We start from the raw sequence: 18,862 nt of genomic DNA on the forward strand, positions 1-18,862 counted from the left end.
TGGGCATTAGACAGAAAAATCCAAACCGTGTATTAAACAATTGAATCGATAATAATAAATATGATTGGAACATATTTACATTATATTATCATTGATTTAATTGTATTCTTGATTCAAGAACTCCATTTTAGTTAAGAAACTGTTTCTAGGTTTAAGGAAGTCATTCTTGAGGACAGAAAGGTATTCCTATAACAAGAACCTCACTCTTAGTGCAAGAAACTCGTTCTAGGTGTAAGAATTCATTATTGAGGTCAGAAAGGTATTCCTATGTCAAGAACCTCGCTCTCAGTGGAAGAAACTCATTCTAGGTGTAAGAAATTCATTCGTGAGGACAGAAAGGTATTCCTATTTCAAGAACCTTACTCTCAGTGCAAGAAACTCATTATAGGCATAAGAAGAACAGCTACAACACTGCAGAGCTGACAGTTTTAGAAGGACAATTAGTTATTTGTATGAGTACAGAGAAAATGTGCTTTTATTAAATGTGAAATATCATATATATCTATATATATCTATATATATCGAAACAATTGTATTGCAAACTGGCTGATCTTTGCTTTGCAATCTTTGGTTAAGAATGGGCATTAGACAGAAAAATCCAAACCGTGTATTAAACAATTAGATCGATAATAATTAATATGATTGGAACATATTTACATTATATTATCATTGATTTAATTGTATTCTTGATTCAAGAACTCCATCTTAGTTAAGAAACTATTTCTAGGTGTAAGGAATTCATTCTTGAGGACAGAAAGGTATTCCTATAACAAGAACCTCACTCTTAGTGCAAGAAACTCGTTCTAGGTGTAAGAAATTCATTATTGAGGTCAGAAAGGTATTCCTATGTCAAGAACCTCGCTCTCAGTGGAAGAAACTCATTCTAGGTGTAAGAAATTCATTCGTGAGGACAGAAAGGTATTCCTATTTCAAGAACCTTACTCTCAGTGCAAGAAACTCATTATAGGCATAAGAAATTCATTCTTGAGGATAGGAAGATATTTCTTGTACAGGAACCTCACTCTAAGTGCAAAAAACTCATTCTAGGTGTAAGAAATTTATTCTTGAAGACAGAAGAAATAAGAAAAAGTCAGTGAGGACGTAAGCGTTTAGAATATTTTATTCTGAATTTATATCTTAGATAAAAAATTCTGTGCCAAAGAAGAGTCATAACAACAAGAAAACATATCTAGAGGTTTCTAGTCACATATGTCTGAGGAAAAACAACTTGGTCAGAGAAAAATATTCTAAGAAAAAGTTTACGTTCTCACTGACTTTTTCTTATCCTTTCTTGTTCCTGCACACCGAATAATTTTCTTTTTGGAAGATAACTTTTTCCTGGACAAAGAAAAAACAAGAATGCCATTTTTCGTAGTGTAGAACATGTTTTCACTTCGGGAGGCTTTCCCAGCTAGCCCGGCAGTAGGAGTGCGCGATTTTTTTGGTCTGAGGGAGAGAGAAAAATTCTTATCTGCCAAAGAAGATGTGCATTGATACCAATGATCGATTAGACTCATTTTAATACATGGTTACTTCGATCAAGACATAGATGATTTTTTTCATGATGAAGACTTCAGTGATTTTATTTTCTCTTACTCCCCCCTCCATCTGCATCGGTTTTGTTTCCTCTGTACAAGGTCATAAGCCCTGCTAGGTCTAGCTTATTCCATAATTCCAGTTCCATCCGAAAATCATGATTGGCATAAAATACGTATTTCTCCCGATCTTTCTCGTAATAGTAACTGTTATAATGTCTGTGATCAGCAGTGATGAAGCCATAAGCGTCCGTGATGTCACAGGTATGCAGAGCGGTCAGCAACATGATAGCTCCCTTTGAGGGTTGGTAGATGTTTTCATACCGTCCATTGCCACGTGAAGAATTCAACCAACTGTAAATCAAGATTTTAAATATCACTGTTTTAATATTGATATTACTATCTGTATATCAGGCCACAACAAGTACTTTTTATGGATGACATCAGCGTGATCAAAAATTTCTGCCTGTTTAAAAAAAAGGATTTTATTCCTACAGAGATATTTTATATGACCAGAAAGTACCAAATATGGGAAATACGCCTTGTGGTTGGCGTCATTGTACTTGTGGTGACACCCAGCCTTGAGTGTAGTTCCCAACTTGGTAAGAGATACCAGTGTACAGCACTTGTGTCGCTTTGTGCACTTCTTGAATACGAAGATAAAAGACGTATTGGCTCTCAGTGATACCATGCTTTGTTGCTTCAATTCTTGTTATATTGTTTACGGTGTTTATTTTGGAATGAATGAATAAATGATTAAATGAATGAATAAATGAATGAATGGTTTTATTGCACGAAAGCTTCATTAAAAATATTTTGCACCCTGGCGGCTGAGCTGAATTGTTATTCTTTTTTACATTTCCGTTTATACATATGGAGTTAAGTAATAAAACTAGGTGTTTCTAAAAAAATTGCTACATATACATAAAGCACACATACTAACTAGAAAGGCAACATTTGCGAGCAAATACAGCATGTTTGGCCACACTCCTCGCCATGCAAAAAATGGACTCTCCCAAAATAACAATGGACCACTCTAAAATACTTCCACTAAAAAAATGGATCACCCCTGTCCAAAATTGAGTTTAAAAACAATTATCCGTCTCTCCATACAGGAATGGAGTCTTCCAGTAGCACCTCAACACAATATGGACCAGTCCAAAACCATATCCACTCATCAATTAACAAATACACTTCTGCTAACAAATAGACTTTTTCATAATCATTCCAGCTCAAAATTGGTATTCCTATGTCAAGAACCTCGCTCTCAGTGGAAGAAACTCATTCTAGGTGTAAGAAATTCATTCGTGAGGACAGAAGAAATAAGAAAAAGTCAGTGAGGACGTAAACTTTTAAAACATTTTTCTCTGAATTTATATCTTAGATAAAAAATTCTGTGCGAAAGAAGAGTCATAACAACAAGAAAACATATCTAGAGGTTTCTAGTCACATATGTCTGAGGAAAAACAGCTTGGTCAGAGAAATATATTCTAAGAAAAAGTTTACGTCCTCACTGACTTTTTCTTATTTCTTCTGTTCTTATTTCTTATTCTTTTTTTCTTATTTTCTTATTTTCTTATTTTCTTATTTTCTTATTTTCTTATTTTCTTATTTTCTTATTTTCTTATTTTCTTATTTTCTTATTTTCTTATTTTCTTATTTTCTTATTTTCTTATTTTCTTATTTTCTTATTTTCTTATTTTCTTATTTTCCTATTTTCTTATTTTCTTTTAGAACATTTTTCTCTGAATTTATATCTTAGATAAAAAATTCTGTGCCAAAGAAGAGTCCTTTCTTATTTTTGCACACAGAATAATTTTCTTTTTGGAAGATAACTTTTCTTGGAAAAAAGAAAAAACAAGAATGCCATTTTCCGTAGTGTAAAACATGTTCTCAACTCGGGAGGCTTTCCCAGCTAGCCCGGCAGTAGGAGTGCGCGATTTTTTGGTCTGAGGGAGAGAGAAAAATTCTTATCTGCCAAAGAAGATGTGCATTGATACCAATGATCGATTAGACTCATTTTAATACATGGTTACTTCGATCAAGACATAGATGATTTTTTTCGTGATGAAGACTTCAGTGATTTTATTTTCTCTTACTCCCCCCCTCCCTCTGCATCGGTTTTGTTTCCTCTGTACAAGGTCATAAGCCCTGCTAGGTCTAGCTTATTCCATAATTCCAGTTCCATCCGAAAATCATGATTGGCATAAAATACGTATTTCTCCCGATCTTTCTCGTAATAGTAACTGTTATAATGTCTGTGATCAGCAGTGATGAAGCCATAAGCGTCCGTGATGTCACAGGTATGCAGAGCGGTCAGCAACATGATAGCTCCCTTTGAGGGTTGGTAGATGTTTTCATACCGTCCATTGGCACGTGAAGAATTCAACCAACTGTAAATCAAGATTTTAAATATCACTGTTTTAATATTGATATTACTATCTGTATATCAGGCCACAACAAGTACTTTTTATGGATGACATCAGCGTGATCAATAATTTCTGCCTGTTTAAAAAAAATGATTTTATTCCTACAGAGATATTTTATATGACCAGAAAGTACCAAATACGGGAAATATGCCGTGTGGTTGGCGTCATTGTACTTGTGGTGACACCCAGCCTTGAGTGTAGTTCCCAACTTGGTACGTGATACCAGTGTACAGCACTTGTGTCGCTTTGTGCACTTCTTGAATACGAAGATAAAAGACGTATTGGCTCTCAGTGATACCATGCTTTGTTGCTTCAATTCTTGTTATATTGTTTACGGTGTTTATTTTGGAATGAATGAATAAATGATTAAATGAATGAATAAATGAATGAAGTGTTTTATTGCACGAAAGCTTCATTAAAAATATTTTGCACCCTGGCGGCTGAGCTGAATTGTTATTCTTTTTTACATTTCCGTTTATACATATGGAGTTAAGTAATAAAACTAGGTGTTTCTAAAAAAATTGCTACATATACATAAAGCACACATACTAACTAGAAAGGCAACATTTGCGAGCAAATACAGCATGTTTGGCCACACTCCTCGCCATGCAAAAAATGGACTCTCCCAAAATAACAATGGACCACTCTAAAATACTTCCACTAAAAAAATGGATCACCCCAGTCCAAAATTGAGTTTAAAAACAATTATCAGTCTCTCCATACAGGAATGGAGTCTTCCAGTAGCACCTCAACACAATATGGACCAGTCCAAAACCATATCCACTTATCAATTAACAAATACAATTCTGCTAACAAATAGACTTTTTCATAATCATTCCAGCTCAAAATTGGTATTCCTATGTCAAGAACCTCGCTCTCAGTGGAAGAAACTCATTCTAGGTGTAAAAAATGTATTCTTGAGGACAGAAGAAATAAGAAAAAGTCAGTGAGGACGTAAACTTTTAGAACATTTTTCTCTGAATTTATATCTTAGATAAAAAATTCTGTGCCAAAGAAGAGTCATAACAACAAGAAAACATATCTAGAGGTTTCTAGTCACATATGTCTGAGGAAAAACAACTTGGTCAGAGAAATATATTCTAAGAAAAAGTTTACGTCCTCACTGACTTTTTCTTATCCTTTCTTATTCTTGCACACCGAATAATTTTCTTTTTGGAAGATAACTTTTCCTGGACAAAAAAAACAACAAGAATGCCATTTTTCGTATTGTAGAACCTGTTTTTACTTCGGGAGGCTTTCCCAGCTAGCCCGGCAGTAGGAGTGCGCGATTTTTTTTGTCTGAGGGAGAGAGAAAACTTCCTACCTGCCAAAGAAGATGTGCATTGATACCAATGATCGATTAGACTCATTTTGATACATGGTTACTTCGATCAAGACATAGATGATTTTTTTCGTGATGAAGACTTCAGTGATTTTATTTTCTCTTACTCCCGCCCTCCCTCTGCATCGGTTTTGTTTCCTCTGTACAAGGTCATAAGCCCTGCTATGTCTAGCTTATTCCATAATTCCAGTTCCATCCGAAAATCATGATTGGCATAAAATACGTATTTCTTCCAATCTTTCTCGTAATAGTAACTGTTATAATGTCTGTGATCAGCAGTGATGAAGCCATAAGCGTCCGTGATGTCACAGGTATGCAGAGCGGTCAGCAACATGATAGCTCCCTTTGAGGGTTGGTAGATGTTTTCATACCGTCCATTGGCACGTGAAGAATTCAACCAACTGTAAATCAAGATTTTAAATATCACTGTTTTAATATTGATATTACTATCTGTATATCAGGCCACAACAAGTACTTTTTTTATGGATGATATCAGCGTGATCAATGATTTCTGCCTGTTTAAAAAAAGGATTTTGTTCCTACAGAGATGGTTTATATGACTAGAAAGTACCAAATATGGGAAATCTGCCGTATGGTTGGCGTTATTGTACTTGTGGTGACACCCAGCCTTGAGTGTAGTTCCCAACTTGGTACGTGATACCAGTGAACAGCACTTGTGTCGCTTTGTGCACTTCTTGAATACGAGGATAAGACTTATTGGCTCTCAGTGATACCATGTTTTGTTGCTTCAATTCTTGTTATATTGTTTACGGTGTTTATTTTGGAATTAATGAATGAATGAATGAATGGTTTTATTGCACGAAAGCATCATAAAAAATATTTTGCAACCTGCCGGCTGAGTTGAATTGTTATTTTTTTTTACATTTTTCGTTTATACACATGGAGTTAAGTAACTATAAAATTACAAGCAATAAAACTGGGTGTTGTTCAAAAAAATTACTACATATACATATAGCACACATACTTATGACGAATACATAGAATAATGACGAAAGGGTTTACACGTCTAGCAATGATTATCTTTGCGTGTTTGATAGTTTGACAAAGTAAGAGATGGGTAAGTCTCTGTAACGGCTGGTTTTGCATCTGATTTGTTCTGAACATTTCTGAGTTTCTAGTCCGTTCGCTGTTGACCAGAACCAGCTCTTGGAGTGAGCACTTCAAGGCTCACCGTTTTGGCGAATATCAGGCACAAGTTCGCCCTTCTTTGTTGAAGTGACAGTAAGTTTGTGATGTGTTGTTCAGTTACAGAGTCAATGAAACGTTCCCCGAGGATTGTCCGTAGCGCGCTTTTCTGACGTATAGTCGGTGTCGATGTCAGCCCCGGGTAGCAGACAGGTGCACAATACTCCAACGCCGGACATACACCGACTATTTAGGCATCCATTTTTTTTTTCTACCCATCTTGTTTTTTTTCGCTCTTTCATTAAAGATGAAGTCCGCAGCTTAGAGGATGTCATCATAAAATCTACTTGTTGTGGCCTTACTGAATCTTCTTGTTTCAAAGTCTGCAACTAAAGCACATCCTGCAGTTCCAACAAAAGCTGTTATAGTACCCAAACGTATGACACAAGAGCTATCTGCTAACCAAAATTAGTGACCAAAGCTTGTCAAGAACATGGGATATCAAAACTGGAAGTTCCAGGGCAGTACCATATAAAGCTAGCCTACTAGGGGAACCCAAATCATTTCAAATGTTCATGAAGACAAAGCCACATACCGAAGATCAAGACAATTCATCCACGCAGTCTCGATCGTGTTATCGTGTACATAGACAGACAGTCGCACACACACGAACGCTCTCTAAAACTTAACCTTCATGGCTAAGGTAAAAAGGAAGGTCAGTCCACTCTCACACACTTGCGTGTATCAAGTCCTTATGATTTCCTAATTCTCATAAAATGCATCCATACCCCAACATTTCGACATATTTCGATAACTGTATCTAATGTGTAACGCACATCTAGCGTAGGAATAGCGAAAAAAGCACATCCATTGTGTGACAGGTGCGTATTATTTGCTTGTACAGTGCTGAACACTATTTTTCCAGCTGCGAATAGTATTGCGCACTGCATATGCAAATCATACGACAAAGTTTGACAGGACCAGTAGCTAGAGATCCACACTTACTTGTACGTCAAGTACCTAATGAAGTCAGGGTGGAGCATCCGGAACTTCGTGTTCGCAGGTCTCTCACCGTACTCCAACGGGGGGCTGGATTTATTTCTAAAAAAAGAAAATATTTATCTTTTATCATTGATATTTTGAGCTGAAGTTAAAAATCCATCTATCATCATCGCCAATGACCTGCTCTCCGAATAACATATTCTTTCTAAAGAGTGCGATCGCGATGGAACAAATCCCATTTTACAACCAGTACAAATGATTAAACATGTCGCTGAGGTTTTCAATGCCGGACGGTTAGATTTAGAAATAGCCCGGTGCCATCTATGTTGCGGCTCCTGAATGCTAGGAAATGAACGAATTGTCTATTTGATAAGCAAACGAATACAGTCATAGACTAACTAAATGCTTTGAAATTGTTTTAATGCCATAGTAAGTGATTTTAAATGATTTGTGTAATGTCGGTGAAAACAAAGTGCAATATGTACAGCGGGCACAATTCAGCCTGTGGCTGCAAAGCCTTTTTATGAATAATAAACCATTTGATTGATTGATTGATTGATTTCAGCCGACCACACACAAGCAAACACGCGCTAAATGACTCTTCCTTACTTTACTGGCTTCCAACTGATGGCTGCGTCAAAGTATGCGTAGTCTTGTACATTCTTGGCAACGGAGATATACACCGTACTCTGAAATAGGGAAAAATGTTAAAATTTGTTCTTAGATTGTTACTAACGATAAGCACTCACTGCTTGTGTTAAATCGTATCAGATTCACTGCAAGAAATGGCCTCGCGGTGGAACTGGAATCGTGCATCATGGCGGATACTGACGTTTCCGAGCGAATCCGGACAAATCCCAGTTCACAAATATTAAATATTTGCCAATATGGCAGAGATGTTAGTATTGTTTGTTTGTTTGTGGGTAGCTACTCCGGATCCTGACAAACACGGACATGACGGAATGACCTTGGATCCTGACGAATCCAGCCGATCCGTCAGATACGGAACGTTTCCGATTGGATCCGATGTACCTCAGATCCGACAATTCCGGCACCTTCATATACGTCTGGATCCTTGAAATGTTTCAGGTACAGATACAATTCTAACTCGGATCTTTCATTTTCTATGTATTTGCCATTATGTTCGAAGTTCGGATTATTTGCAAGTCAATAGTTGTCTTGGATCCTGACGGATACAGAACCGAGATCAGTGTCCGAACTCAAAATTACCAAATTTGTCAAAATGGCAGAGATGTTCGACTTGATTGTTTGTCGGTCACTTGCTTCGGATCCTGACCGACAATTACACATTTCACGGCAGGATCTCAGATCCTGATGAATCCAGCCGATCCGCAATCGTGCATTATAGCAGATACGGAACGTTTCCGATTGGATCCGCTGTACCTCAGATCCGACGATTCTGGCGCCGTATACGTCCGGATTCTTGATACGTTTTGGGCGCAGATACAATGTTTACTCGGATCTTTCATCTTTATGTATTTGCTAATATATTCGAAGTTCAGATTATTTGCAAGTCAGGAGCTGTCACGGATCCTGACGGATACCGAACCGGTATACCGAATGGCGTTTCATCACTCTCTGTGCTTAACATGGCATCACCAGAGTCTACAATGGTCGACCAGTGATATTTGAGTGGCTTGAGAGTCGACGGTAATTCGGTGTAAACTCAAACGCAGGGAAATGTGACGTTTTCTTATTCCTTCATGTAATATTCGTTGCCCTCCTCCCCCTTGTACTGGGAGTCAATACATCATTTAGAGGGACTGCCCTTTTGTAAGTACAAAACAAAAATTCCTGTTTCTAACTAGTTTTAACTTCAGTTATCCTCCCATTTTGTTCTTGACATATCATCGCATGACAATAAGCATTCTCAAGCTGACCTGCCCTTCTCCACCGTTGGAATCTATGAAATTGATAACTTTCACACTGCACGAAATGGCCTCGGATCCTGACGTATCCGGACAGGAGAACTCGGAGATCCGGAACCTCAGATCCGTAAAAATCCATACGGATACGAGGCCGTATTGTACTAAAACAACTCAAATTTACCTGAATTAGCTTGCATGTGCAAGTGGTATGCCACATCAATGTATCGATTGCATGTAGTCTAATGCAGGTAAATTTGAGTTGTTTTAGTACAATACGACCTCCGTATCCGTCTGGATTCTTACGGATCTGAGGTTCCGGATTTCCGAGTTCCCTTGCCCGGATACGTCAGGATTCGAGACCATTTTGTGCAGTGATCAATTTGTTCATACTTGTCAATGGTCAACAGACATTTGTGTCTGGTTAAAGTCTCAGATACAAAATAGCAAGCAGTTGAGGGAAAGATAATAAAAGCTATCCTGTAATGTCCAACAAAGGTCACACAGTTTGTGGATAGTGAGCTAGATTTTATGTGGATGCACTAGTGTGTTTCAGTGATTATTGCATTCAGTTTTAGCTGTACATGTTTGATCAATATCATATCCAAGTCATAAATGTAAGTTTTACATATTCAATTCAACGCCGCCCAGATTCATTTTTTTACAAATGTGATTATGTGATATGTTTAATATTTGTCATTGTTTCCCTTTATATATATATCCAGTACAGCATCAGCAGATACTTCCGTCAGAAATGCAGCACATGTTGTGAGGACCTTGCCTGGGAACAAAGCAATCAGCTGTCAGATGCTCAGCTGCTGAGTACCTAAGGCTCCTTCGGTAAGGCTAAAATCTATCATCAATATCCATTGTCCCTTGTTTTTTGTTAGCTGCTGTGATGTAACGAAGCCCATCACAGTTATGTCAAAATCATGTGACATGTTTCTTAAATATGCGAATTGATATTTATTCATCATCTGGTTTTATCATATAGGAACTGGTTCGTCACAAGATGGACTCCAAGCTGAGTCCAACATGCAGATACAGAAGAAATCAGCCTTGCCTCTACCTTTAAAAATACCAAGAGTGCACGGAAGAAGTGAACTCAGATGTAGTCAGAGAATGGGGAGAGGACGATTATACACATGCAGTTCCGCGGCATATACTACTTAGTAATACGTTTAAAATGTGGGGTGACATCATTGGAGTTTTTCAGACAGTATAATGTTACTTTCTATTTTCAACCTCTGTATTTGAAGTTAATTGCATCTGATAGCTTTTAAAAGAAGAGCTGGCCACAAAGACTTTCATTACTTTAGTAGAATATGTAGAACATGTAGAAAATTTAGCCCAAGGGCACTAAACAGCAGTAAATATTACCACCATGATGTGATGGTGTTAACTGTTATACATTTTATAATTTGTCAGAGCATTGTGCTTACACAACACCCAATTTACCAACATTAACCTGCATATGCAGTGGTGCTTTGAGTATGTGGATGTCCCTCAGTATGTGGCCTGCCTCAAACGAAATGGATTATGTAGCCACATAGTACTTCGGGAATCCGTATTGCATTTGATATATATTTGATATGTTTTTGAACTTAGAGATGCATATATGTTGAACTATGAAATAATGTTACATACAGGCTTTCCCAACTTGCTGTCATTGAATAATGATGTTTTGGGTTAAATTATGAATGCACGCGTATTTATGAATAATCAACCATTCTATCAAACTTTGTGTGTACATATGTACATATTCGTGGCAAATACAAACATATTTTGAGTCAACATATGTCAAAGATTGCAGAAAGTCTGTATGTTGGATCTGTCTGTATCCGTGGCAAATACATGATGTACGTATCTGTCAGGATCTGAGACAATTTTATACAGTGTCCTGCCCCGTATCCGTCGAAGAACTATTTTCGTATTCCTCCGGATCTGATGTTCCGGATCATAGTGCGCCTTAGTCGGATCCGTTACGGATTCGTTTTTGGGTCCGCCTGTATCCGTCAGTATCCGCCATTTTCTTTTAACAAAATGCAAAAAAAATCCCTGTACGTATCCGTCAGGATCTGTGGCATTTCCGTACAGTCTGCGGCTCCGTATCCGTCGAAAATACATCATTTTCGGATTCCTCCGGAAATATTCCAGATACCGTTTCATTTTTTGTCGGATCCATTACGTTGGATCCGCCTGTATCCGCCAACAATACAGAAAAATCCCTATACGTATCCGCCGGGAACCGTGGCCTTTTCGTGCAGTGTCCACGCAATATTAATGTAAATATATGTCCTTACGGCACACGTACTTTATAGAACTAGGGCTACCCCTTGCATTGGTTTAGTTAACGACTGTATAATTAGCCAGTGATTCAGGGATAACGCGGGGTAGTGCGTTAATATGCCAGATACAACTTTTAGATCACTATAATAAATTGACTCATCTGCATAGTTTGACCAATTGTCACCTTGTCTTGTGGTGGATGGGTAAAGCCATACTTCCGCGATGTTTTCAGTGAATTCTTCAAACTGTTGTGGCAATGGAAATAAAAGGATGTTCTTTTGCCAACATCATCTTCGAATCCCTCAGTAATGGCGGCGTTCACTCTATTGTTTAGATGACAGAGAAACGCAACATGTCGTCATTTCATGTTTTTTTCTATTAGAGTCCATTCCAAGTCACCGCGAGGGTTGTTATTGTCATAATTTAGAACTATTTTCAAGTTATTGTTATTATTTGTGTAAGAGATTTGATACTTTTGAAATATTTTGAATGTGAATTTCAACTTTCTAAATATTTCTTAAGTTTTCTAAAGCTTTAGAAATATTCATGATGTAGAATATGATATTTACAATGGTTTCTAAATAATGGTAACAGCATTCTACCATTATTTACAATTTTTTACAATTTCTTACCATTTTCTACCATTATTTGTAACATCTCTATAAATAGGTCAGAGGGCTGGGAAGAAAGCAATTCACACATCCTTGCGAAATTTAGGGAATAATGCTTTCCACAAAGGACCGAGCGGTGTCCTGCAGTGAAGTCTAAAGATGTACAAAGGCAGACAGAAGAGCCAGATTAGCACCTACTTTTATGGGGGCAATCACCATTCTACCATTGTTACCCATTTTCTACCATTTCTTGTTAATATTTCTAAAAGTTAAATAATCACATAGATGTTTATAAATTATTACAAATAAAGAGGTTTTTGTGCAGTTACTTTCAAAATATTTCTAAATTATCTAATTAAATTCAAATAAATTCATATTTTTGTATTTGATCTTTTAGAAAAATTTAGAACTATTGTCAGTCAGATATTCTTTTATTAGAAATTTTTCAAAATGATTACAAATATTATTATAAAACCCTCGCGGTGACTCGGAATGGACTCTAGCATTATGTATTTAGATGAAATTCTGAGGCCAGCTAATGAGGAAGAAATGTTTAAACCAGTAGCTTTTGCACGTAGCAGAGTAGGTAGATAACAATAAAATATATTTCACGCCTGGCTTGGATGACTTAGACTATATAATTGAAGTGGCACAAACAGATAGTGTCTACAACAGATGCTTTAAAGCTGAAAAAAAACCTAAATAATTTGTTAGACTAAATATATACCACCCTAGGAAACCAGACTAGGATTTCGCCGCTAGTCATTTACTTCGGCGTCCCTAGCCAGTCAGCCCACTCGACCTAAACCAACGCTACGGGGAGTTGTGGCCCCGGGGAGTGGACCGGCCCTTTTCCGGGCGGGCTGACTGCCTCTTGCCGCCAACTACTGGCTAGCGACCCGATCCTAGTCTGGTTGTCCAGGGTAGGTATATTCCAGACTGTAGGTTTACCCAGGCAGTGTCCAAGATATGGCATGTTGTATATCCAAGACTACATTTACCCAGGCAAAGTTCAATATGCATGTGGTATGTATCAAAGACTGTAGATTTACCAAGTCAGAGTTCTCGACAATGCTGCTTTATCTAGAACCGTGCCCAGGCACAGTCTTTGATAGTCCACATGTATCCAGAATCGTGTCTGGGGTAAAAGCACGTTCTTGGATACACGGGGACTATCCAGGACCGTGCTTGGGCACAGTTCTGGACAGTCCGATTATATATCCAGAACCGTGCCCTGGCACGGTTCTGGATGGTCCATGCGTAGTTGAACAAGAAAACCTGGAAACCTCAGTGTTTAAGCTGAATATTAGTGAGTTTTGTCAAATATACCTGTCAGAAACCCGTTGCCATAGGAGCACAAAAATACCAAACTTATAGTAGTATAAGCAAAAAATTGTATTCAACTAAATTCTATTAAAAGTCACAAAGTTTGGCAGCCCTAGCACACGTCGTTAGGCAGTTATGCCACCTGCCTGTGCGGTATGACATGCATGCAAACACCATATTTAGATCGACACCAAAAAGCGTCAAATTTACCACATTGACGGCTTAAAATGAAGCCAACGGTTTTCCCAAGGTTTCTGTCTTAGGGATTTTTCGAAAATGCAGGCACTGTTAAAATATGGTTCTTGAAAGGTAAAAACATGGAATTTTTGGCCTTTTCCTATTCTTAAGAATATTTCTAATTCGAAATATAAAAAGTCCTAAGACAACAAGTTGTATTTTACGGTTACGTTCTCTAAACTGCAAAAATAAAGGTTTTTCAGTAAATTTTTGGGCCAATTTAGATCAGTTGTATGGTTTTGATTTTCCCGTTCGAAATGTGGGATTTATGAGGCTCCAGGCTAAAGTCACCCGAATTTTTCTACAGGAATCGAAACGCTGAAATTTGCATACGCAACAGAAATTTTATTTCATTTGAACGAGAGGATCGTTTTGAAACTATCTACCACAATTGGACAGATTCACAGGCTCCCCGTCATCGGCTCGCTGGAGCCCGCGGTCGCCTTCGGTAACCTGATACCCCCTTACTGATTGGGACTTAACCTTAGCGACTGACCGGTGTGGAAATACAGCGAGAAACTGAACTTGATATACCAGTCAGACACTCTGTCAAAGAACCAGAATATTACAGTAAAACAACACAAATTTCATATGAAATTCCTGACGTATAACATGTACTAGTTTTGCAAAATTAAACTCAATGTTTCGCCGCAAGGGGTGCATTAGGGGTATTACTATTGTTCGTTGACAGTCAAACACAGTTGACTAGATACTCTAGCTAAGATCGAATAATTAACTTAATGACAGGATTGTTAGAAAAGCATACGGCACTTCAGTCGAATAAGAACATGACTGGGCTACTCAAGTTTAGGACATACTATGTAGACATGAAGACATTCTACCTTGAGGGAGAAATACCAGTGAACTACATACATATCATAGATTTAACAAGATTGGCAACATAAAAAAGGTGTTGCCATGGCGACGGCGGTCTCTGTTTTTTTTAGCCTACATGCAAATAAGGACCTAGCATTAATCATATCAGTTAATCACCTTCTCTACCCAAATAAAACAAGTTGTCCAATGTATGAAAAGTGCAAAATGTTGTTTTTACAAAAAAGGATATCGTACCATTTTCTCAGAAATCATGTAAATGAGGCCTTCATATGCAAGATTTGTGTCTAATACTGTCCACATTTAATTAACTTCCAAATGGTGCAAGAATGAAGTCCCCATCATTTACCACTATGGTTTTATAGTATTTTGTCATTAATTATGAAAATTATTGATATTTATCGATATTTATATCTTTCACAGTTACATATGTCATGTGTTTGAAAGTCCTATAATGGTATGATTATGTAAATCATCACTTAAGCTATCTACACACCAAGTTATGTCGATCCGCCAGCCCCTTCTTGCGTTATTTTATTTCAAAGTTTGTAACAAAATTAACTCCTGCAGTTCCAAAGATCAGTCTAGCTAGGAAGAATATTCATGATAAGCCATTTGTAAATAGCATAACAAAACTGAGAATCAGGGCACACTGTCTAGAAATTGAAAAGGGTCGACATCACAATACACAAAGCACTCACAGATTGGTTCCCAAAAGTCATGTCATGAAAATCTTGAATATGAATTTCATTTTGTGATGACCTGTCCTACTTATGATAAAGAGCTAGATGTGCTGTTACAGACTATTACTACTCAACAACCTATCTTGTACACAAAACGATGTTTTTCATGTATCGTTGTCATGTCAACTCCTCAGTACCGCATACAAAGGTCAATTCCATTATACTTTATTTCAAAAGTGAGAAAAAAAAACACCCATTCATGACTGTATTGTAACTCATACACTGTTATCGATAATATTTTGTACTTGTAATTGTAGGGTTGATTAGCCTTGCAGTAATGTTGGTTTACTAATCTAAATTGTAAATTGTACCGAGAAATAAGATATTCAATACCTTGCTCATCTGGGCTTCAAACGCAAATACGCCACATGTCACTGATAGTGCAAATGAAAATAAGGGAAAAATTCGCGACGGTGCCGTCATGACCTACCGCCGCAGTGCCGCCACAGTGCCACCACAGTGCCGCCACAGTGCCGCAACCAAGTGAGAGGGGGGGCTTAACATTCCAAACATTCCTGTTCCCTGCTCAAAAAAATCCTGTGGACATATATATTCCTTTACAATCCCTAGGATCCATACAAACTGCACACAATGCTATACATTAGGCTCGCCACTAAATCATCGCCAAAATCTGCTTATAATGTACCTCCACACAAAGTCGTGTCCGTCTATCTCTCTTCCCTTACCGGACCCCCTCAGGATCCCACCGTTGCCGACCACAGCACAGCGGACACAGCCGGCATGGTCAGGCGTCCAGCCCGGGAACATGTAGCGGTGGTCAGATGTATTGAAGTGACGAAGACAATTCTTTACATCTTAAGTTAGAGAATAAAACATCCATGTGATCAGGTAAAAATGGATTAATTCCTTATTATGGAAAAAGTGAGCGTTTTCAGCCATATGTTGGGTGCCGCAGGACAAGGGTTAACAATGACTGCTCAAGAAAGTAAAGAAATAAATCCATGCATTTTCATAGATGCACCAAAGAAAAAAAATTAGACTTTCTATATGAAACAAACAACAACAACAACAACAAAATAATGAATGCAATTCTAGTCAAACTAAATTGTAAAGAAAAAAAATTGATATATGGCAAAAATGAAATAGAAAAGTTGATTCTGAAAAAATACTCAATTTGACCATATAAGAAACAAATATTGTGTGAAGACTGAAGAAGAAAGGTTTACTTATATCTGAAGAGAATTCTTGACTCAGAGCATTGTACTAGAAACACTTTCTTCACTAAAGAACAGCGAGAACGATTTCTGGATGTTTCTGGATTTATCCTATAGATAAGAAAATCTCTCAATATCTAAGAAAAAATACAGATAAAAAGAGTTCCACGACACCATTTCTTCGCCGAATGACTTTAACCTTTTCGAGTTGCATAATATGAATGTTTCTATTTATTATGCAAATAAGGACCTCGTTTGCAAGAATTTTGCCAGTTGATCGCCTTCTTCCTAAAAATACAACAACAGTTGTTCAAAGTATGCGTCTTATCCTAGCAAAGAAGGCTATTGTAGCATTTCCGCATGAATTATGAAAATGAGGCCCTCATTTGCATGAATCATTTCTTACAATGTCTAAATTTACAGAGCTTCCAAAACCGCACCCAATCAGTAGAAAACGGCTCATTACCTCAGCTTTCCTACCAGGAAGGTAACTTAAAGATGTGACTGTGACGAAACATTTGGTGTTGACGTGATATATTTTTGAGATAAGAAATGCATAATTTGAGGCGCAATCAAGGTTAAAATAATGCTGTCAAGTTACCCCCATAAGGTATATTTTTCCAGCCGAAAAGTCTATCAAACAGCTTGAGTCTGTCATACTCCTCAGGGTTAATGTGCTCGCTCCACATCAGTACGGGAATGTCGGGAATGAAGTTCAGTCCACCGGGAACCAACTCTGGGTTCCTACGTATGGCACTGAGGCATTTCTAGACGAAAAAAAGAAAGAACAAGAGTTCGGAGACCTTATACATTCATAATATACTATTAGAGTTTTTCCTCTTGGGGTTTTAACCACCACCACTCCCCCCCCCCCCCCCACACACACACAACACATTGCAGGTTATGCATTGAAACAAAGGGTACGAGTTTCATGCTACTTATTTTAGTTAGATTGTTTCACAATAACCCAATTAAGGGAATTATATAATTGCAAATCTAAAAATTGGTACTTACCAGAGTCCCACGGTACACAACGATCAAGGCGGTATGTAAGAAAAATCGTTACCATGTTTGTAGGGAAATGGTTTTGCCCGTCGTGAGTCCATTTCATTAGCATCAAAGAACAATCAAAATCAGATACACAAAAAATATACAATCCTCTTGTCCACAAGTTTATTAGTCATTTTGTACATCATGCAAAGTCTGGACGTTGTCCTTCTGTATTCAAGTGACATCCATTGCAGATCTGCTTTCATTTTGGTGACACTAGCACCCCTGTCATAGTTGTTCGTGCAGAATCTGGCAGCTTGGTTCTGCACCCTCTCCAGTTTATCTTTGTCCTTCTTTGTGTATGGATCCCAAACTGTTGCAGCATATTCAAGGTTTGGTCTTACTAGAGACGTGTATGCAAGTGATTTTACCTTTGCTGGGCATGCCCACAAATTACGTTTGATCACCCCCAATGTCTGTTTAGCCTTAGTTGTTACCTTGTTAATATGGGTGCTCCACTTTAGCCCCGTTGTTAACGTAACGCCTAGGTACGGGTGGTTCTTTGCTGTTGCTAGAGCCTGTCCACAGAATTGGTAGTACCAAGGTAACATACCAGGGGGCCCAAAATTGACCTTGACATTCGGCTTCACAACACCCGCTGACATACTAAATATCATCATAATCCATCAAGAGGCTCTTGAGTTATACTGACTGGAGTGGTGCGGAAACACAAACAGACAAACAAACAGACAGACAGACACACCCAAAACAATATCTCCATTCTTCATGGAGATGACAAGCAATGACGAGATCGTACGACAACGCAGCCGGGTGTTAACAAGGGGTGGATGGGCGTGACTGCAGCCCTCACGCAGTGTGACAGAAGTACGAATGACGGGCTGGGTGAAGGGAGATGGGAAAGAGGGGATAGGACTGGTATTAATTAAGAGGGAGGTAGGGGGTACCCTTGTGTACGCCGACAGGAAGTGATATATATTTTTTGTGTATCGGATTTTGATTGTTCTTTGATGCTAATGAAATAGACTCACGACGGGCAAAACCATTTGCCTACAAACATGGTAACGATTTTTTTCTAACATACCGCCTTGATCGTTGTGTACTTTGGGACACTTTTAAGTACCGATTCTTAGATTTTCAATTATAGAATTCCCTTTATTAGGTTATTGGAAAATTTCAAAACAGGGGTGCTTAAAACATCTTGTTGCATCAGAAAATCAGGGCTATTGTGGTATTTGGTATCAATACCCCCCCCCCCACGCGTACCATTTCATGTTGACGTCTCTGTTAGTCGGAATT

The 18,862-nt window shown here is 38.0% G+C and overlaps 1 protein-coding gene across 3 annotated transcripts in view; it reads right to left on the reverse strand.

The window, feature by feature from the left end:
* Window positions 1-1,367: 1,367 nt before the first annotated feature.
* The window catches only part of LOC136431324 (alpha-N-acetylgalactosaminide alpha-2,6-sialyltransferase 2-like), a 36,924-nt gene continuing 19,429 nt past the window's right edge, over window positions 1,368-18,862 (reverse strand). For 2 of the 3 annotated variants that reach the window (XM_066422652.1, XM_066422650.1), the window contains 6 exons: window positions 17,157-17,322; window positions 16,027-16,195; window positions 11,814-11,952; window positions 8,064-8,143; window positions 7,458-7,553; window positions 1,368-1,889 (listed from right to left, as the gene is read on the reverse strand). In XM_066422652.1, the coding sequence (XP_066278749.1) occupies window positions 1,583-1,889; window positions 7,458-7,553; window positions 8,064-8,143; window positions 11,814-11,952; window positions 16,027-16,195; window positions 17,157-17,322 (957 nt within the window). In that variant the 3' untranslated portion in view covers window positions 1,368-1,582. Of the gene's footprint in view, window positions 1,890-3,880; window positions 5,708-7,457; window positions 7,554-8,063; window positions 8,144-11,813; window positions 11,953-16,026; window positions 16,196-17,156; window positions 17,323-18,862 lie in introns of those variants that run through there. The other variant, XM_066422651.1, reaches the window with a different exon arrangement.

The sequence above is a fragment of the Branchiostoma lanceolatum genome, chromosome 3 (assembly GCF_035083965.1).
Source record: "Branchiostoma lanceolatum isolate klBraLanc5 chromosome 3, klBraLanc5.hap2, whole genome shotgun sequence".
NCBI classification, from domain to species: Eukaryota; Metazoa; Chordata; class Leptocardii; order Amphioxiformes; family Branchiostomatidae; genus Branchiostoma; species Branchiostoma lanceolatum.